The following is a 21,772-nucleotide window of genomic DNA, read 5'->3' as shown; positions in this document are numbered from 1 at the left end:
CTGGAGAGAGGCTGTATAAAGCAGAGTTGGCAGAGTTGGAACACAGAGGAGAGCAGGGAATCTTCTAGAGTGAGGGCACAGCATAAGCCAGAGTAGAGGGTTTGCCAGAAAGTAATTGGTTCCCGGGCTGCTTAAGTCACCAGCTGTGATAGCCTGAGGGGCAGGTGCCAGCATCATGCTCCCTTCCCCTCCAAAGACTTGGTTATTTATTTTTATTTAAAGATTTTTTTTTATTGGAAAGTCAGATTTTACAGAGAGAGGAGAGATAGAAAGATCTTGCATCTGCTGGTTCACTCCCCAAGTGGCCGCAATGTCTGGTGCTTCGCTGATATGGAGCCAGGAGCCAGGAACTTCTTTCTGGGTCTCCCACATGGGTGCACGTTTCCAAGACTTTGGGCCATCCTGCACTGCTTTCGCAGGCTGCAGTCAAGGAGCTGAAAGTGAAGTAAAGCGGCTGGGACATGAACCGGTGCCCATATGGGATCCTGGTGTGTTTAAGGCAAGGATTCAGCCACCAGGCTCCTGCTCTGGGCCCTTATTTATGTATTTGAAAGGCAGAGTGAGAGAGAGAGCAAGGCCAAACAAGAGTGGGAACGTGCTTCTGTCCTCTACTTCATTCCCCAAATGCCTGCAACCTCAGGATTGGGCCACGCTGAAGCCGGGAGCCTGGAGGTGCATCCAGAAATCCCACCCGAGTGCCAAGGACTCAAGTACTTGGGTCATCACCTGGTGCCTCCCAAGCACATGAGCAGGGAGCAGTATTGAAAGCACGGAGTAGCTGGGGATGTGAGCTGTGGGCCCTTCGAGCAGAGGCTTACTGTGCTGCCTCACAACACCTGTGTGTTTCAGCTCAACTCCCAAATGCTGGGTGGCTTGCCTTTCTGTTTCTGGTCCCAAGGAGACTGGCCTGTGGTGTGCCTTATCTTCATATCACCACTCTATCTTAGAGGATTCTTTTCATGTTATTGGTGTTCATGAGATATTTCAAACATTAGCAGAGTGAATGAATATTGTTCTAAAAACATTCATGTTGTACAAAAATCATTTGAGAAGTTGTTGATTTATGTTTATAAAGCTCTCCATATGATTTATTGAAAAAATGAAGACTCATTTGTCTGAAAGGCAGGGTGACAGAGAGAAAACGGTCTTTTTGTCTGTTGGATTATTTTCCAGACGCCCACAACAGCTGGGACTTGGTCAGGAGCCACATCGGGCTGAAGCCAGGAGCCAGGAGCCACATCGGGCTGTCCCAGATGGGTGGCAGGAACCCATGGACTTGGGCTGTCCTCCACCGTGTTTGAGTGCGATAGCAGGAAGAGCGGTGCAAAGCATGGGGACTGGAAGTAGGGGTTGTGGGATCCTAGGCAGCAGCTTAGCCCGCCATGCCACAGTGCTTACCCCTACAGAATTGTTTATGCAGCATCTTCCCCTAAATATTAGATATTTAACTAAGTCACCACTTTTCTAGAACTTGCTTCAATATATAAAGGAACTTAGGCTTTAGGTCAGTAGCCCTAAGATTAAAAACTCATATTTTAGTCACAGTTGATTTTTGTTTCATTGGTTATGAGCAAACAGTGTGTGTGTGTTTCTAACAGAAGATTTGATTGAATTTTTTTGCTTCAGAAGGAAGGAAGTGATCCAGTCACTGATTTTCTAAAAATCTTAGAAAGTAGTATTTTTTTTAAAAAAAGATTTATTTATTTTCATTGGAAAATCAGATATACAGAGAGGAGGAGAGACAGAAAGCAAGATCTTCCATCTAATGGTTCACTCGCCAAGTGGCTATAACGGCCAGAGCCGAGCCGATCTGGAGCCAGGAACCAGGAGCCTCTTCCAGGTCTCCCACATGGGTGCAGGGTCCCAAGGCTTTGGGCCGTCCTCGACTGCTTTCCCAGGCTACAAGCAGGGAGCTGGATGGGAAGCAGCGCTGCTGGGATTAGAAAAGGCGCCTATATGGGATCCCAGTGCGAGGACTTTAGCTACTAGGTACTGCTCAGGGGCCAAAAGTAATATTGTGTAGAACGTGAACTGGACATTCTTTTTCAGACCATTTATTTTGCTTATTTGAAAGGCAGGTTACAGAGAGAGAAGGAGATCAGTCTTCCATTCCTGGTTTACTCTGCAGGTGTCTGTACTAACACAGGAGCCTGGAACCCCTTCCAGATCTTTCTCGTGGGTGGCAGGAACGCATGTACTCAGATCGTGTTCTGCTGCTTTCCCAGGCCCCAGAACATTTGTGTTGGGACTGATGTTTGGGTATAGCCGATTAAACCACTGCCTGCTATATTGGCACCCTGTATGAGTGCTGGCTTCACTCCCAACTGCTGTACTTTCAGTCCAGTTCCCTGTTACTATGCCTGGGAAAGCAATGGAAGATGGCCTGATACTTGGGCTCCCACCACCCACAAGGAGACTCAGACGGAGGTCTAGGCTCCTGGCTTTGATCTGGGCCAGCACCACCGATTGCAGTCATTTGGAATGTGAATCAGCAGGTGGAAGAACTGGCTCTTTCAATAAATAAAAATAAAATTAAAACCAAAAACTGAAGTTTCAAAATGTTTATGCAGGATAACTTTTTGGAATGTCATAAACAGATACCACTTCTCTTTGTATTATTTTTGTATGTGTTTGTATATTTAGGGACAGCACCATGGCATAATAGGCTAAGCTTCCGTCTATGGTGCCAGCATCCGATGTGAGCTTCTCCACTTTCAATCCAGCTCCCTGCTTGTGGCCTGGGAAAGCACCAGAGGGTGGCTCAAGTGCTTGGGACCTCTGGACACATGTGGGACACTTGGAGGAAGCCCCTGGCTTCTGGCTTTGTGTCAGCTTAACTCTTACCGTTGTGGCCATTTGGGGTGTGCACCTGTGGATGGAGGATCTTTCTCTCTCTCTGTATGTCTCTTGACTTTCCAATAAGGATAAATATTAAAAAACAAAAAACTGTGAACGTCAGAATTAACAGAGGAGAGATGACAGAGATCTGGTTCACTCCCCTCTATGGGATGCTGGCACCGCGGGGGGGATTATCGTGCCATGCCACAGCACCAGCCGCTGCGTGACTGTTTCTTGAAGGCAACTCTAAGAATAAATATATTGTGTTGTTTTTGCAGATACGGTTAAAAAGCTCCAGGACCAAAAGCATGACATGGAAAGAGAAATCAAGACCCTGCACAGGCGCCTTCGGGTAGGGTGCCTCTCTGTGAGCTGTGTGAACTCTGATGCATTGTCCCCGAGCTTGTGGTGGTTCATCCCAAGCCATGGGTACGAGGACAGCGCTGACCCTGGTGGGCCTGGCACCAGAAGCAGGTGCCCTCCTCTGAGGCCAGGACTCGGGGGCTGCGCTTTGGGTCAAGGAGTAGCTAAGTCATGTTAGGACGATGGATTCAGGAGACAAGTATTGCATTTTGGAAAGGAAGGTAGAGTATCCCAAACTGAAGCTGTTGCTTTCCTGTGGGTCAGTGAGCTTGCCAACAACCGTCACTCATGTGCTACAGAGGTTTGTGTTGCTGGACAGGGGAGGATAATCTCACAGTTCTAGTCCTTCCATGGGTGCTCAGGTTGCTTCCATGACGCCAGAAAGTTGCTGCTGGGTGAGCGGGGCTGGGCCCTGGTGCCGGAGAGGCCAGGCTTGCCCAGCCATCTGCACCCAGCCACACCCGCATCCTCCATGGCTGTGGGAAGCGGCAGACCGTGTCATTCTTACCGATTCTTTGTGTAGCTTTGTGTGTCTATATTGAGTTTTGTGTTTTTCTTCTGGCTTCCTCTTCCTTTTCCTTTACTTTTGATTTTTTTTTTCCCTCCCTGTTCGTTTTTGATGTCAGGATATTTATAGTTTGTCACTGTATGGTTCACATACCATTTATATACCTTCCTGAGCTTTGCAGAGATAAAGCTCTGTAGATTTCAGTCGGTGTTTATTTTTGTATTCTTAGCTTTGAAACTGGCACGAGGAAGGGAAGCCTGACGTTATTATTGAGATTTATTGGGTGCTGTGAGTGCAGGGGGTCCCAGTAGGCAAGATCAGCTAGAAAAGTCTCTCTCTTGGATCACAAGTTCTCTGATCCTTGTTGTATTGCCCGATAGAAATAGCTGGCGACACGTCTTCGGGATTCAAACAGATCAGTTTTGGGAGGTTGGGGCATTGTGGCAGTCTAGTCCAAAGCAAGTGTGATGGCCTTGAGATGACTCTAAACTGCCATCTTTTGGAAATAAAATTTGAGTCTTTGGGTTGCAGGAGGAGTCTGCGGAGTGGCGCCAGTTTCAGGCCGACCTCCAGACTGCCGTGGTCATTGCGAACGACATCAAATCTGAAGCCCAGGAAGAAATTGGCGACCTGAAGCGCCGGCTCCACGAGGCCCAGGAGAAAAACGAGAAACTCACGAAAGAGCTGGAGGAAATAAAGTCACGCAAGTACGTTCTGAGAAGCCCACCACGCACCTGTGCATCTATTGTGTGACCTGGTGTGATGGAAAGAATGCAGGCAGTCGTCGTTGACTGAGGATTTATTTTATTTATTTGAAAGGCAGAGTGGCAGGAGAGGAAGAGACAGAGAAAGAGATCTTCCATCCAATGGTTTATTCCTCCCAAATGCCTGCAGTGGCCCGAGTTGGGCCAGGCTGAAGCCAGGAACCTAGCACGTTGGCTAGTGCATTGGCTGTCTCCTGCTGCCTTGCCAGTAGGATACTTGTAGGCGTCTGGGCCCCAAGTGGAGCAGCCAGAGTTTAAACTGACTTTCTGCATGGGGTGTCAGTGTCCCAGGGGCTGACTTCACTTGCCATGCCACAGCACTGGTCCCAAGTTATAGGCTTTAACCCTATGGAATTTAGAACTTCTAGTGGAAACTACCTAAACTTCTCACGCTGTATTTTAAAATGAAGACAGGACCACCTGCTTTCTGGTGTTGTTGCAACCATATAATAGGACAGTGGCCACCAAATGCCTAGGACAATAGCCAGTAGGTTTAGCCTGGCCACCAAATGCCTAGGACAATAGCCAGTAGGTTTAGCCAAGTACTATTTTTGAAAAGCCACGTAGAGAATGCTAAGGGGGAAAAAAAACAAACAAAAAAAGGATTTAAAACGAGTTTTTGTGTATCACTACGTGAGGAATTTGCACTTGTTTTGTCTTATAACCACATGCATGTACATGGTGGCATTTTTGTTTTTTCTTAACATCCCTCTGTTAATGAGACATGGGTGTCTGGATCATGAGGCTGGGCCTGCTGCTGTGGAAAGCCTACCTCAAAGGGAATATTCCATTGGATTGTAAAAGCTCAGTAGCCCTTGAGACCGAAAGAGGTAGCGTACCCTTTTGGGGAACGCTGATCCTTGAGGTCCGCAGACTCCCAAGGGTTTCCCAAGACCCCTGTAGGGGCTTGATGAGGTCAGGCTGTTTGTGCTGACATGTTTAGCCGTCACTATGCTGCCTGCACAGAGAGAGCTGAACAAACAAGTAACTGTGGAAGAATCAAGGCCTTGGCCCCAGAGTGTATCTGGGGCCACTGGAGGTCTCCACTGCCACAAGGTGGCTCCCCTCACGATGTCCCTGGGGAAGGGGTAAGCGAGTCATTTGGCTGAATCTCAGTCCAGGATATGCTTTCCCGTGCTCCGTGTGACAGGGCGGGCAGACACGTATCCACCCTGTGCATCCACAAGGCGCTGGCTGGAGGAAAGCACTGTGTGAAACTTAAGCCCTTGAGCTGCTTGCTGTTTCCATGGAGCACCGTTGTCCCTTGCCAGTGACTGACAGACCATCCCGATTATGTGTTTGGTGGACACTTCTTAAGAGTAACAGAGAGAGCCTGTCACTCCAGGGACCTGTGGGCCATGTCGGGTGCACTGATGAAATGGGGCCTTCCCAGTGAGCGTTAGGAGTTTGGAGAACTTGTAACTGCGGTTGCAGGCCAGTCAGCGTGCCATGGTGAAAGACTTGTCTAATGAGATCATTGGTGACTATAGCACATGCAGTTTCAAATTGTAATATAATGACAGGCAGTTGGAAAGTCTGTGTAAGTCAGTGAACTAGGATTTTCCTTATGAGCCATGCACATTCCATGGTCAGATCCATTCAAGGTTCAAGGTAGAGCAGTGGACCTTTTTTCTTTTTTCTTTTTTTTTTTTTAAAGATTTATTTTATTTTTATTACAAAGTCAGATATACTGAGAGGAGGAGAGACAGAGAGGAAGTGGAGCTGCCGGGACTAGAACCAGCAGCCACATGGGATCAAGGCGAGGACCTTAGCCACCAGGCCACGCTGCCGAGCCCGGACTTTTTTTTTTATAGGTGATTTTGAAAGGCACAATCAGTGAGGAAAGAAGGAGAGAGATCTTCCGTCCGTTGGCTCACTCTCCGAATGGCCGGAGCTGGGCTGATCGAAGCCAGGGGCTCCCTCTGGGTTTCTGCATGGTGGCAGCAGTCCAGGGACGTGGGCCGCATCAGCAGGGAGCAGCTGGAATTTGACCTGGCACCCATATGTGATGTCACTGGTGGTGGTGTCATGTGCTATGCTACAGCATTGGCCCCTGCATTCTATAACTTCAGTAACTTCTGCTTGTTACATTTTCTTACGTTGTCATGGAATAGGCATGGCTAGCCAAGGCTATTAAAATAGTCTTCCCTTGGGGTCGCGGTGCTGTATAGTAGATTAAACCTTTGCTTGCAATGCTGACATTTCATATGGGCACTAGTTCAAGTCCTGGCTGCTCCACTTCCAACCCAGTTCCCTGCTAGTGGCCTTGAGAAGGCAGTGGAATATGGCCCATATCCCTGAGGCACTGCAACCACGTGAGAGATCAGATGAAGCTCCTGGCTTCTGGCTTTGGACCAGGCCAGCTCTTGGCACTGCAGCCATTTGGAGATTGACGGAAGATCTGTCTCTCCAAATTTGCCTTTCAAATAAAAAATAAATCTTAAGAAAAGAATTCTTTCCTTTCAGTCTACATTATCCTTGTGAGACCTGCTGTTTTCATATCTTAGTTGGATTCAGGAGAAATGAGAATCTGTCTTAGAGGCAGTTTAAGAGATATTATAAAACTCTGGGCCCGGCGGCATGGCTTAGTGGCTAAAGTCCTCGCCTTGAACAGGCTGGGATTCCATATGGGCGCTGGTTCTAATCCCAGCAGCTCCACTTCCCATCCAATTTCCTGCTTGTGGCCTGGGAAAGCAGTCGAGGACAGCCCAAAGCCTTGGGACCCTGCACCCGTGTGGGAGGCCTGGAGGAACTCCTGGCTCCCGGCTTTGGATTGGCGCAGTACCGGCCGTTGCGCACACTTGGGGAGTGAATCATCGGATGGAGGATCATCTTCTCTGTCTCTCCTCCTCTCTGTATATCTGACTTTGTAGTGAAAATAAAATAAATCTTAAAAAAAGAGAGAGAGATACTGCAAAACTCTGCTACTCTTTTTGCAAAGTTTTTAGTTTGAAATACATGTTTTGTGCCCAGTGCAATAGCATAGCAGCTAAAGTCCTTGCCTTGAACGCACGAGGATTCCATATGGGCACCGGTTCTAATCCCTGCAGCTCCGCTTCCCATCCAGCTCCCTGCCTGTGGCCTGGGAAAGCAATTGAGGACGACCCAAAGCCTTGGAACCCTGCACCCACATGGGAGACCTGGAGGAAGCTCCTGGATTCTGGCTTTGGACTGGCTCAGCTCCAGCCATTGCAGCCACTTGGGGAGTGATTCAGTAGACGGGAGATCTTCCTCCATGTCTCTCCTTCTCTCTGTATATCTGACTTTCCAATAAAAATAAGTAAATCTAAAAAAATGCATGTTTCATAAAAATGCTTCAGTTATGTTAGTACTGGATTTAGTTTTTATTTTTAGCTGAAGTAGTTATTTTATGTGTTAGTTTAATGTAGTAGGTGTCATCAGTAACTGATGATTAAACAATGGTAATCAGTAAACAGAAGGTTTTTGAAAATCTTATTATTATTTTTTTAATGTTAAGACTACCAATCACGAGGTTAAGCTTGGTAGCTAGTGGCTGAAGTCCTCGCCTTGCACATGCCAGGATCGCGTATTTGCACCGCTTCTAATCCCGGCAGCTCCACTTCCATCCTGCTCCCTGCCTGTGGTCTGGGAAAGCAGTCGAGGATGGTCCAAAGCCTTGGGACCCTGCACCCGCATGGAATACCGGAAGAAGCTCATGACTCCTGGCTTCAGATGGGCTCAGCTGCAACTTTTGCAGCCACTTGGGGAGTGAACCAGCAGACAGAAAATCTTTCTCTCTCTCTCCTCTCTATAAATCTGACTTTCCAATAAAAATAAGTACAATCTTAAAAAAAAAAAAAAAAAAAAGCAAAAAACTCTACCAATCCTGACAGTTTGTTCCACCTGAGACCTTATGGTCCAAAAGTGCCAAATGGCTCTCAGTTGCAAATTTTCCTCACTACTGGCTTAATTTTTATCCTCATATATACACACTTAATAATTATGTGGTATTTATAAACTCTGCCATTAATTGCTTATTCTAGGGGAGAGTTTTTCTGTTTGTTCAGTGCGTTGGAGAGGGCCAGCAACGAGGCAGGATTGGTGAGTCAGGGCGCATCACACCGATTGCCTCTCAGACTGATTACCAACCTGGGCCTAGGCTCTTTTTTCCTTCATAGACATTCTGTATGGATACTGCAGCAGCTTCCTTCTGAACCTCTGGCTTTGGGTTTGCATCCTTGTGTGTCACATGTGTCTGTGAGCACAGCACACACAGCACACACAGCACACACAGCACACACAGTGCCTGTTGCCGTTCCCAGGTCCTCGGCCCTGTGAGGAGACTCTTCGGTGTGTCAGGGTCTTTGATCTCACCTCCCTCAGATCAAAGTAGAATCTGGTGGTTATTTAAGTTACTTAGGATAACTTGAAATGAAAAATTTAATATTTCCCAGTACTTAGAAGGGAAGTGAAAGTGTTAGATTCGGTAATCAACTCAGCTGATCTGGTTTTTTAAAAGATTTATTTATTTGGAAGGTGGAGTTTGCAGAGAGAATGATAGAGAGAGAGAGAGAGAGAGGTAGAGAGAGATTGGTTTTTCATCCCTTGGTTCACTCCTGAAGTGTCTGCAATGGCTGGAGCTTGGCCAGTCTACAGCCTAGAATGGAGCTTCTCTGCGGCTCCCACGTGAGTGGCAGGGGCTCAAAGACTTGACCTAGCTTCTGCTGCTTTTCCCAGGCACATTAACAGGGAGCTGGATCAGAAGTGGAGCAGCCAGGACTTGAGTTCGTACCCATATGGGATGCCAGTACTTGCATGTGGATGCTTTACTTGCTATGACAGAATGCTGACCTTAACTGATACAGGTTTTTTTTTTTTTTTTTTAATTTATAGTTTATTTCAGAGAGGAAAAAGAGATAGGGAGAAAACCTTCACCCACAGTTTCGCCCCTCAAATACCTTGGCTGAAACTTGGAGCTAGGAATGAAGTCTAGGTCTCCTATGTGGGTAGCATAGACCTCAGGCCTTGAGCCGTCACCTCTGCCTCCTAGGGTCTGCACTTGGCAGGAAGCTGGATTCAGGCTCTAGAGGTGGGACATGCACTCAGCACTCAGAGAAGAGCTGCACGCATCCTAAATGGTGTCCCAACCACTAGGCCAAACCTGCCTGTTCCCATTGATACCAGGTTTTTTGTTTTGTTTTGTTTTGTTTTGTTTTAAGAAAGGCTGACATGTTTCCATGCTTTTCACTCGGGAAGGGGAAGTGTTTATTTTCTCAGCCATGTGTTGAAATACCCCGACTTGAATGTCGTTTGCAGACAAGAGGAGGAGCGAGGCCGGGTCTACAACTACATGAATGCTGTGGAGAGAGATCTGGCAGCTTTGCGGCAAGGGATGGGGCTGAGCAGAAGGTCCTCAACTTCCTCAGAGCCAACCCCTACAGTGAAAACCCTCATCAAGTCCTTCGACAGTGCATCTCAAGGTGATGCTGAGCTCTGCCTCAGGCCTGTGGCGCTCTCCCTTCGGTTGGCCTCCAGGCAGTACTTCAGAGTTGCTGGGGGTGAATTTTTAAAGCAGGCGGATCTGTTTGGATTCAGAAACATCAGGCTGGGGCTTGCTTGGATTATAACAGTTAAGACTCATTAATGCGTAGAATAGGGGTTAGGGTTAAATGAAATCACCTTTATTTAAATTCCCAATACGTAAATATATCTTCCTAGATGAACTTGTAAACATTTTACACCAGAAATACATTTGTCTAAAACATGAGACCCCAAATCCCTAGAATTTTTTTTTTTACATTCTCTGTCAACTTTTCCTGCTAAATAAAAGAAATGAATCGATGTCCAAAAGTCAAGTGTAAGCCCAATTCATAGGTTTTTAAGCTTTTTTCCTCCAATCAGAGAGCCATACAGGACAAACACAGTTTGCACATACTTAGTTTGAAATGACTAAGTGACAGGAGGCCGGAAGCGGGCTTCTGGAGCCCAAAGTTTCCGTGTAGTCAGTTAATCTACAGTGGCACAGTAGGAGTCAGGAGGAGCCGGGTGTGGAGCCTGTGGAGGCATTTCTGCGCTGTCAGTTGAACTTGAATGGTGCGGGAGGAAGTTGGAAGAGTGGGATGTGGAACCTCCATTTCCATCCACACTGTGCATCACTGGCTGATCAACCAGCTGCACACACCCCCTACGCCATCACAACAAGCAGCAGCTTAGCACACGACACTGGCCCAGAACACTTAATGCCAATGAAAGCGAGAAAATGAAACGACAGGAATAACCAGGATTAGAACCTTGACTACTCTGGGGCAGCAAACCATGCACCTGTGGGGAAGAGAAGCAAGCGCCATTGGCTAAGATCAAGTGAAGAAGCAAGTGCCTGTGTGCTGGGGTCAGACTGCGTGTTCAGTGTAGGTCAGGTCCCAGCTAAGGCAGAACATTGGTGATTCTGGGGAAATCTGTAAGTGGACACCAGGCAAGAAAGCTACCACTGCATGAAGCTGTGTTGATTCTTTACTTAGTTATTTATTATTTGCTTTTATTTATTTACTTTTAGTACCGAACCCTGCAGCAGCTGCAATTCCTCGTACGCCTCTCAGTCCCAGCCCTATGAAAACCCCTCCTGCAGCAGCTGTGTCCCCCATGCAGGTGAGTGTCTGGCATTAGAAGGAGAGTCCTCCCCCCGAAGCCGTTCACATGCATGTCAGGTGGGCAGGTGATGGCCTCATAGGGCAAGTCTTTGGGATTCATTTCTGAAAATGCTATGAATTTCTTCGAGGTAAGTGTAAATTGTGATATTCTGAAAAACTTCCTGACAAAAAATCCCTGACAGTAAAGGTAACATCTGCTAACTGCCGAGGGCTGTGTGCTGTTGTGAGTGCTTCATCGTCGTAGCTCATTTAATCTTTACGGCATCCCTCATGGGTGTCAAATGCTATTCATACCCCACTGTTTACTAAGGCCCAGAAAACTGAAGGGAAGAAGTGACAACCCTAAGATCTGATCAGCATGGGAGTTTTGACCTGTTCCGTTTCCGGCCTGGGCTGGTTCACCCCTCCTTAGGCAACCCGGTGGTCCTCCATTCCCGAGAGGTCACCATATTGATGCTGAAATTAGTGCGAAATTAGTGCAGACACCCAATCGGCATAGCGCACTACACCCAGAACTCCTGGACTCGAGCGATCCTCCGACCTCAGCCTCCCGAGTAGCTGGGACTACAGGCGTGTGCCACTGTGCCCAGCAGCCCTAAGATCTGAACCGCCATGCATCACTATGTCACCCCCAGGACATGTCTCTGTGTAGAGACTTCTTTAAGATTTGTTTTATTTTTATTGGAAAGACAGATACACAGATAGAAGGAGAGACAGCAAGATCTTCCATCTGCTGTTCACTCCCCCAGGTGGCTGCAAAAGCTGGAGCTGAGCCCATCTGAAGCCAGGAGCCATGGCTTCTTCCAGGTCTCCCAGGCAGGGTCCCAAGGCTTTGGGCCATCCTCTGCTGCTTTCCCAGCCCGCAAGCAGGGAGCTGGATGGGAAGTAGAGCAGCTGGGGGCACAAACTAGCGTCCATATGGGATCCCAGTGGTTGCAAAGACAAGCATTTAGGTACTAGGCTATCATACCAGGCCCTCTAATAGAGGTGTGTGCTGCTGCTGTAAGGGACTTGGATAGCAGTCATGTTGTTTTCTACATTGCCCTGGGTTTACTGGGCAGCTCTTCACTGCCTTTACTTGGCCTCACTGCTGGAGCTGTGCTCAACCAGAGGTGGGTGGGGGCCTGGCTTTCACATGAGAGTCAACAGAGCTTTGTTAGACCCAGGCCTGGAACCCGGGCAGTGTGGCTTCCATCCTTTCTTTCTGTACCAAGCAGCAGGTTTCAGAGCCAGCTGTGATGCAGGGTGGGCTGAGGGCTGCACAAAGCACAGGTTCAGAGAAGCGTGGATTGTCCACATTGCCGGTCCTTTGTGTACAGGTTTCGGTAGCTGCTTCCCTGTGGGTGGAGGCTTGGTACTGTAGCTCCCTCTGTGCCTTCATCTGTGCACTTCTGGGGAGTGAGGCTGGGGTGGGGCAGTTCCACATGGGTGTGAGTGGCCTCAGAAAAAGTGGCCCAAAACTGAGTGACCCACGATAGATGGTAGCCGTGGCCACACCTTTTCCCAGAAGTGATAGAATCTGGACACAGTTTCTCCTTGAGTTAAAGGTTTCCTGCTGTGTTTGTAGTGTCTGCGTGTTGTGTGAGTGAACCTATGAACTCTGGGGAAGCTTGGTTGAACTGTGTGCTCCCATTGCATGTATAATGTTGCAAGCCGTCAAGCTCTGCATTTCCACACATGTCCAAGACATTGTGACATTGTCTTACTTTATATGGAGCTAAGGGTGTTTTATTGTCTACCCATGATATTTAATGTTTTCTCTGTTTTCTCAGAATCAGGTTTTTTTTTTTTTCCTAAAGATAAAAACAAAGAAGAGGTGCCAGGTATAATGAACCTCAACTAAGCTGTTTTTTTCTTTGTAGTGTTTGTCAGTTGAAATTTAATGCACAGGGCCTCATTTTGTAAGATGGGAAAAAATGTCATTTCTGTAATTTGAGAAGCGCTAACAATTGCAAGTGACATTTAGTAGCTTCATAGTACATGATTAGTGCGGTGCTTCTCAGACCTAATGTTTATAACAGTCACGTGGAAGTATTTTCAACACATGGATTCCTGGCCTCTGCCTAGTGAACAGACTCTCTGGGGACTGGGGTCCAAGATGGAGACGGTTGCTTTGTGAGCACTCTGTGGGTGGCAGGTCTGCCTTAGGCCTGGAGCGAGACAAGCGACTGCTATGGCAGATAGCCGGAAGGCTGGACAAGCCACAGGGTTCAGCAGTTCTCAGGCCTTGTGCAAAGGCTGTGCGATGCGGGTACCTGGAAAAAGAGTGAAGTGGAGAGGGGAAATTACTGCAGCTTGCATTTTTCCTTGGAGGTATTTTCCAGACGGTAGGGTGGGGAGGATGAGCCCCCACGTGGCAGGGAATGGTGAACCAATTGGAGGAATCACAGTAAGACTGCTAGACCCTGCAGGGGTCTAGACCCTGGGAAGAGCAGGTGCACGGGCGGGCCGCTGGGTCTGTGTGGATGCTGTCTGTGCGGATGCCGTCTGTGCATGCACAGGGAGCAGCGCTTCTGGGCGGGGCAAGACCAGCTCTCCAGGAGCAGCTGCGGTGCCTTCAGACAGATGGTCCCACCAGCACAGGCCCCTCAAACGCCATCCCTGCAACAGAACCAAACATCCCGGGCTAGAGGCAACTCTAGGTCTGCTCTAGAGACCCTAACGAACACCTTCAGCCCACCCAGGGAGGCCCAGAATTAGCCGTGGCCGGCAGCCTCTGTGGTGACTCTTGGGAGTCAGCTCTTAATTTCTGGTCCAAAGAGTGTGGCAGCAGTGATGGGGTGTCCCTTTCAAGACGAGGAGATAAAAAGATGGACTCGGTCTGCAGCGTTCCTCTTGGTGTCTCCTGTTTCTGCTCGCTCTGTGGAAACCCAGTTGCCTGGGGAGAGGCCCACACCAGCCGCCCCCAGAGCAGAGTTCTGCAACCCAGTGACAGCCGGGTGTCGCTGCCTTGTGAGAGACCTTGAGCCAGAGCTGAGCTTGCGGACCCATAGAAACTGTGAGATCATAAATGTTTATAGTTTTAAACCTCTGAAGTTTCGGGGTAATTTGTCGTGTAGTATAGATAACTAATACAGTAGCTTATTTACCCGCCAGAACAAAGTGTGATACTCTTTAAAGAACTGCAATAAATACAAGGCGCAGTGTTGTAAAATACATAATGTGGCCTGTAAAAAAAAAATCACCAGACAACGATGAGGCAGAAAAATATGACCTGTAACCAGGAAAAAAAATATTAATCACTTGATGCTGTCCTGGAAAAAATAGAAACGGTGGACTGATTATTCGTTGATAGGCCCTGTGGGCCTAAGGACGTACATGGGATGTGTCCGTGGTGGAGAGGAGTAGCAGGTGAGTTCCCAGAACCCAGGGAAAGACCAGCACCTTGCACGTTGTATCAGCGACCCCCCGTCTGGGATGAGGCACAGAGAGGTGAAGAGGAGGAGGCAGGTGGTCTGAGCCTTTGACTTTTGGGGTGAAATCAGATGTCCTCATATACCCTAAATTTGAATCCAAGGAAAAAAGTGTTGGAAAAGAAAGAATAATTCAGGTTTATCCAAGCTGGGTAGAAATTGCATACTCACAGATCCAAGAAGATTCATTCACTAAGGCAAGGCAGACACATACAAACACACGGATGCTCCACAGTAAGGTGCTACCCAAAACCCTAAGAAAATCTTGTTAATAAAGATTTACTTATGGGCCCGGCGGCATGGCCTAGCGGCTAAGGTCCTTGCCTTGAAAGCCCCGGGATCCCATATGGGCGCCGGTTCTAATCCCTGCAGCTCCACTTCCCATCCAGCTCCCTGCTTGTGGCCTGGGAAAGCAGTCGAGGACGGCCCAGGGCTTTGGGACCCTGCACCCGCGTGGGAGACCCGAAAGAGGTTCCTGGTTCCTGGCATCAGATCGGCGTGCACCGGCCCGTTGCGGCTCACTTGGGGAGTGACTCGTCGGATAGAGGATCTTCCTGTCTGTCTCTCCTCCTCTCTGTATATCCGGCTTTCCAATAATAACAAAATCTTAAAAAAAAAAAAAAAAGATTTATTTATATAAAAGCAAGGCAGAGAGAGCCTTCAGGTGCTGATTGGCTCCTCACATGGCCACAGCAGCGAGGGCTGGGCCAGGCCGAAGTCAAATACACAGAGGAGGAGAGACAGAGAGGAGATCTATCCGATGATTCACTCCCCAGGCTGCCGCAGTGGCTGGAACCGCTCTGATCCAAAGCCAGGAGCCCGGAGCCTCCTCCAGGTCTCCCACGCAGGTGCAGGGTACCAAAGCTTTGGGCCGTCCTCGACTACTTTCCCAGGCCACAAGCAGGGAGCTGGATGGGAAGCAGGTATTAGAACTGGTGCCCGTATGGGATCCTGGCGCATGTAAGGCGAGGACTTTAGCCGCTAGGCTACCATGCCAGGCCCCAGGAACTTCTACCAGATGTCCCATGTGGGAGAGCACAGGACTTGGGCTGTCTTCCACTGCTCTCCCAAGCATAGTAGCAGGGAGTTGGATCGGCAGTAGAACGAACCAGATCTCCAACCAGTGCCTGAGTGGTATACTGGCATTTGCAGGAGGCCAGTGTGACTGCCATGACCAAGAATGCCATGTACCCAAGAAGAAAGGATAACATTTACTTCAACAAAATGATTCTATTTTTTTTTTAAAGATTTATTTATTTTTATTGCAAAGTCAGATATACAGAGAGGAAGATCTTCCATCCAATGATTCACTCCCCAAGTGGCTGCAGTGGCTGGAGCTGAGCCAGTCCAAATCAGGAGCTTCTTCTGGATCTCCCACGTGGGTGCAGGGTTCCAAGGCTTTTGGCCGTTGTCTGCTGCTTTCCCAGGCCACAAGCAGGGAGCTGGATGGGAAGCCGGGCTGCCGGAATTAGAGCCGGCGCCCATATGGGATCCTGGTGTGTACAAGGCAGGGTCTTTAGCCGCTAGGCTACCACGCTGGGCCCAACAGAATGGTTCTTTATGACTTAGTTTTGGTTGACAAAAAAAAAAAAAAACTGATGACATTTCACACTGATTCATAGTAAAAACTTAAGCAAACTAGAAAAAGAGGATGACACCCTCATTCTAAAAGACAGGGTTTGTGCAAAGTCTCCAGTTAACATCATGGCTGATAGGGAGACCCAGTACTCTCCAGCAGGACAGGGACCAAGGCGAGGAGGCACTCACTGGTTTCGTCTAGCGTTTAGCTCCTCCTTTGTACAAGCAGGCCAAGGAAAGCAATGAAAGCAGACTGGGAAATGAAGTGAAGCCCTCATCATTTGCTGATGACATGGTCATTTATTTAGACAATCCCAAGGAAGCCACGGAAAAGCTTCTGGAGATGCGCAGTGTTAGCAGGTTACAGACTTGCTGTTCAAAAGCCTCACATAGACTTGGGTGTCCTAGCACGGACAGCTGGAAATTGATGTACTTAGCAATACTTGAATGAAATATACATGAGACCTGCAGATTGGAAACTAGGAATTAGGAAACTAGGCATCTGGAATTCCTAGGAAACTAGAAATCTGAGGAGAATTAAGTAGTCAATGGGCAAAGTGTTAATGTGTGGAAGATCCGACAGTATAAGCAGCATTTTGGGATTCTTTGTTCTGAACAGTCCCAGTTAAAAACCCAGAGCTTTTTTGGCTAGAGATGAACAATTTAATGTAAAATTTAAATTGGAAATGCCAAAGACCCTGAATATTCAAAGCACCCAGGGGGACAAAAAAAGAACAAAACGAGAGAACTGCTGCTTCCTGATTGGGGCAGTTGCACTGGATTAGGTCAGGACAGTGTGGTGCTAACGTACGTTTCAGCATTGTTGCTGGGCTAGGTACAAGTGCACAAGTAGGCCAGTTGATTTTCCCCAGGGGGACCAGGGCAGCCTAGTGGGTGAGTCGTAATCTGTTCCACGAAAGATTGTGAAGCAGCTCAGTGTTCACATAGTCTAGTTACAGCCCTTACCTTGTGATATATCCAGAGGCTGAGACTGACCGTGTTGTCTTCCATGTAAAACCTAAAACCATACAATGTCTGCTTGAGAACCCCACGCAACATTACAATCCCCCCCCTTTTTTTGAATGTTCATGAATATTTTAATAACATTCTCTAATATTGAGACATCCACTGATGGTTTTAATATTTGTTACTACTAACAGTGAAATGCAAAACAAGCATGAATTTATTTTATACCACAGCAAATCAGGAAAGCAGGCCACAGTTGCCACATCCAGTGTTAATCTTCAGACAGCAGCACCTCCACGCGGCTGACCCCCAGGCACTCGGATCCTACCAGCTTCGGAGGTGTTCCATATTTGAAGCGTTTATCTTCAGCTTTTTTTTCTGAACTCATTGTTGGGATCTTTCCAGTAAGGGTTGTCTCCTGCTTGGCAGTACATGAACACACATCCTTATGTAGCAGACTTCACTGCCTCTTGTACAGCTGATTCAGCCTTCATGCAGCTGGGACACTAGCTCTTCCATCTGGTATCCTTATACCCGGAAAAATAGGCAAAAACCATCTTGTCCTTGTATGTCTCCATGACCCAGCTGAACTTCTTGAAGCCAGAAATACACATCTCCTTATAGCTGGCCATTGGGCGAGTGTGAACCCGGAGACTTGCACAAGTGGGCGGGGCTGTAGCCCACATGGGACAGGTGATCATGACCTGTTAGAATCGAAAGTCATTTGCACACAGAAAGCAGGAACCAGGAAAGCAAATTGAAAAATTTGGCATCAGAATTTAGGGTGTCTTCAGAAGCTATAAAGAAAATGCAAAGGCAAGCTTCAGACTGGAGAGACTGAATTCATAATGTGTTTATCTGATAGAAGACTTGCATTCGGGAAAATGAAAAAGATTTGGGGGTGGGTGGGTGGAGAAATAAAACATGTCTCCAGCGAGGGTAAACAAATGGCTTCCTGCCTGTGAGAAAATGCCCATCCTCTTTGATCATCAGAAAAACGGAAATTAAACCTGCCTTGGGATTCTGGGCAAGCCCTGGAGTGACCAGGATCAAAGAAGACTAGCAGTATCAAGTGTAGGAAGGATGTGGAGGATCAGGACTTCACTGGTTTCTGCTAAACATATGAAAATAGTAGTTTGAAGGTACCTAGGGAAGGGTAGTGATGTGGCACAGTGGGTCAGGCTGCCACGAGCATCCCTTATCCAAGCACTAGTTTCAGTCATGGATGTTCTGCCTCTAATACAGCTCCCTGCAAACCCTAAGGAAGCAAAGGACGATGCCTAGGTACTTAGGTCCTTGACACCCACGTGGGAAACCCAGATGCAGGGCTGTTGGCTCTGGGACCCAGGCTTAGCTGTTGGGGGAGTGAACTAGCAGGTGGAAGATCTCTGGATTGCTCTGCCTTTCAAGATAGGTAAATAGATGGATGGGTCGGTGGTGGGTGGGTGGAGTCATGTGCATCTTACGTAAGAGTTGGAGGAAAGCCAAAGGCCTAAAGCATGAGAAACAGACAGGTAAACTACGTGTTTGTGGAGATGTGGCAGGAGATGAAGCAGGGGAACTGAAGGGTTTGGGGTGCTTGTGGTGGACGTTTCAGCCTGCTGGTGAATGCCTAAGTCTGGAGCAGAGGTGGCCAGGAACACAGCTGGGCACTGGGTCAAATGTAGCAGATTGCGAGCAGGAAAAGGACTTGAGATTTGTTCGAAAGCAGGACGTGAATGATCAGTAAAACTACAATTGGAAGTCATCTATATATGTATTTGAAACTAATTTTTTTTAAAGTTTAGTGAATAGTATATTTTAAGAATTCCCTTTTAAACGTCTTTTTAAACTTTAATTTGAAAGAGTTAGGCATCACCCAAATGTTGGTTCAGTCCCCAACTGCCTGCAGCCAGAGCTGAGGTGTGCTGAATCCAGGAGTCAAGAACTCCATCCAGATCTTCCACATGGGTGCTAGGGACCCAGGGACTTGAGCCTCTTCTGCCTCTAGGGTGTGTGTGAGCAAGAAACTGGAAACAGTAGTCAGGACTTGTAACAAGAATCTCCAGTAGGAGGTGCCAGGTTTGCAGCTGATGACTTGATGCCATCATAAAAGCCTGCCCCCGTTAAGAATTCTCTTTAAACACAGGAATGAAATTGCCCTCAGAATACCATTGGCTGTCTGGTCCCTGGTGTAGATTTGTTAATAGAGAAAGTGGGAGTGATGAGAATAGAGCCATAGGCCGGATCCTTGTGAGAAATGGAAATGGATTGTATATAGCTGATACCTTGTTTGTGTCCATGTCTGTGTCCTGGTTGTGATAGCATTACCATAAGTTTACTAAACTATACTATAAGAGGTGCATGCGCTCTCTGACCTTGGTTATAGCTGCATGTAAATGAATGTATAATTACATCATAATGAGTCTTTAAAAAAGTACATTGGTTACTTCTGTGTGTATTGTGTATATTTGTGTTATCAAGTTACTATGGTGGTATGGAAGGGATTATCTGCATTTATAACTCAATATCTGCTCTCTAACATTCACTGTCTTTGTGAGTCACCACACCATATATAGCCTAACTTTGACATGGCTTATTTTGTGATTTCAGAGACATTCCATCAGTGGACCAATCTCAGCATCCAAACCCCTGACAGCCCTGTCAGACAAGAGACCAAACTTTGGGGAGCTCCCCGTTCAAGGTACAGCTCACATGTCTAACCATAGCAACATCTTTATCCAAAGCTTATTAATCATATGTCTTAATTATAGCTCAGGAATTGGTTGTTCGAAGTGCGTGCTTCCTGGCAGCTGGGCTTAGCCATTGTGAGGCAGTCTTCATGGTCCCTCGCTGCAGAGCTGCTGTTGTCCTCGTTTTTATAGATATTGCAGGTGCAGCTACAAGAAGCTAAGTGGTCAACTGGTCAGCTGAACCCTTGGCAGCTGGACCCTGGACCCCTTCTCCTCATCTCTGTACGGTGTGATATAGGAGTTACACAGAGAGAGGGAGAGAAGGAGGGAGGGTGAGGGAGAGAGAGAGAGAGAGAGAGAACTTTCATCTAGTGGTTTACTTCCAGGATGGCAGCCAAGGCCGGGGCTGAGCCAGGCCCGGTGCTTGAACTGGCACCCCCATGGCAGCCCCGGTGCTGCTCCCCCTCTCTGCTGCTCTCGTTTTGCCAGCACCACACTCCTTTGTCTCCGCACCTCTGTGCTGACTGCTGTCTCCCCCTGCCTCGGGCCTCTTCTCGCTCCCTGGCCTCTGCTGTGTGTGTGCGCTTGCTCTGGTGGTCAGTGTTTCCTTTCCTATGGCTTAGTCACTGTTTCTGTGCTAAGGATTGTCTGCTCCAGCTTGTTCATCCCCCCCCAGGCCCCTGCTCTTGTGTCCAGTTCCCTACTTGACGTCTGTTTTGATATTCACGCACTGGAGGTGTCCAGCACAAAGTTCCCCGAGAGGTTCCTGCATGGCCTCTACCCTTCCCCATCCCAGCTGACATCTCTGGTGGTAGTTGTGTTCTCCATGAACCCTGGTGGCAACCTTGTTAGCTCCATCTTAGATCTGCTCAGCTGCCTATGAAATCCCATTGACCCTGCTTTTCAGGACTGCTCAGTCATTGTGTTTGCTCTGCTGTCTCCCCATCCAAGCTGATGCCACTCAGTATAGTTAAAGAGGGAAAATCAGAGAGAGAGAGATTGACATCTTTTATCCACTGGTTTACCCTCCCATTGGCCAAGCTGAACCAGGTGCCTGGAATGCCATCTGGGTCTCCCATGAGGAAGATGGGGGCCCAAGCACTCAAGCCATCTTTCCCTACTTTACCAGGAATGTTAGCCACGAGCTGGGTTGGAGGTAGAGCAGCCAGGACTGCAACTGATGCTCACGGGATGCGAGCATCACAAGTGGTAGCTTTACTTGCACGGCGCTGGCCCTGGCTTCCAAAACGTTTTTGCATCTTCATAGACTTACTGTTAGTTCCATTTTGTTTGAGCTTTAGGACAGCATCGTCCTGTCATGAGAAAGCATGCCCTTGGCTGTATTCTAGCTGCATGCACGAGGGTTCAGTACTATCTACACATGGATGTGCTCTGGTCCAGTCACATCTCTTTTGCCCTGAAGTCCATGCCAAGTGCAGTCAGCCAGGAGCCAGACAGGCCAAAGCTCTGGGAGTATGTGCAGCTCGAGCCTTGGGTGTGGAGTTACAGGCTGCAGGTGGCCTCAGGGGAGCAAGTACTCTAGGGAGACGTAACCCAACTTCATCTTGACAAGCCGCTGCCGCTGATCCCCAGAGCCTTCTGCGTTCTCCTCTGTGCTTTCCACATTCCCAGCAGGACAGGTTCCAGTGGGGGAAGGAAATAAGCCATACTCCTTCAGCTCTTCCACATCACGTGGTAAAACGTGGGTCCTGCGCCACATCCTGGTCTGCTGACCTGGGCTGTCCAGAAAGGGAACTCACAAATGCCACCATCACTTGTACTCCGCGAGACTCTCAGGATGAATTCGGGTAACTGGATAAAAATGGAAACTGTCTAGTTATTTCTGTTGGGTTGACTTGTGTGGGTGGGAGGGTCAGGTTCCTGAAAGCGCAGAGTGGATGCGTGAAGAATCCATTCCTTGTTTTCTTATCTGGTGGACTTAGGACATGGAGGTGCCACTCAGCAAGGGTGTGTGCTGGTCATGTGGACTCATGCCCATCTATTCTTTTTTTTTTTTTTAATATTCATTTATTTTTATTGGAAAGTCAGATATACATAGAGG

General features: G+C 47.9%; 1 protein-coding gene across 1 annotated transcript in view; it reads left to right on the top strand.

Moving 5' to 3' along the window:
• The window catches only part of SPECC1L (sperm antigen with calponin homology and coiled-coil domains 1 like), a 121,307-nt gene that overhangs the window by 54,430 nt on the left and 45,105 nt on the right, over window positions 1-21,772 (top strand). The window contains exons 6-10 of the mRNA XM_058656493.1: window positions 3,117-3,190; window positions 4,241-4,416; window positions 9,751-9,914; window positions 10,988-11,079; window positions 19,631-19,721. Of these exons, the coding sequence (XP_058512476.1) occupies window positions 3,117-3,190; window positions 4,241-4,416; window positions 9,751-9,914; window positions 10,988-11,079; window positions 19,631-19,721 (597 nt within the window). The remainder of the gene's footprint in view (window positions 1-3,116; window positions 3,191-4,240; window positions 4,417-9,750; window positions 9,915-10,987; window positions 11,080-19,630; window positions 19,722-21,772) is intronic.

The sequence above is a fragment of the Ochotona princeps genome, chromosome 29 (genome assembly GCF_030435755.1).
Source record: "Ochotona princeps isolate mOchPri1 chromosome 29, mOchPri1.hap1, whole genome shotgun sequence".
Classification (NCBI taxonomy): Eukaryota; Metazoa; Chordata; class Mammalia; order Lagomorpha; family Ochotonidae; genus Ochotona; species Ochotona princeps.
Note: the sequence above shows the minus strand (reverse complement) of the source record. Positions and strands in the feature narration are given on the sequence as shown.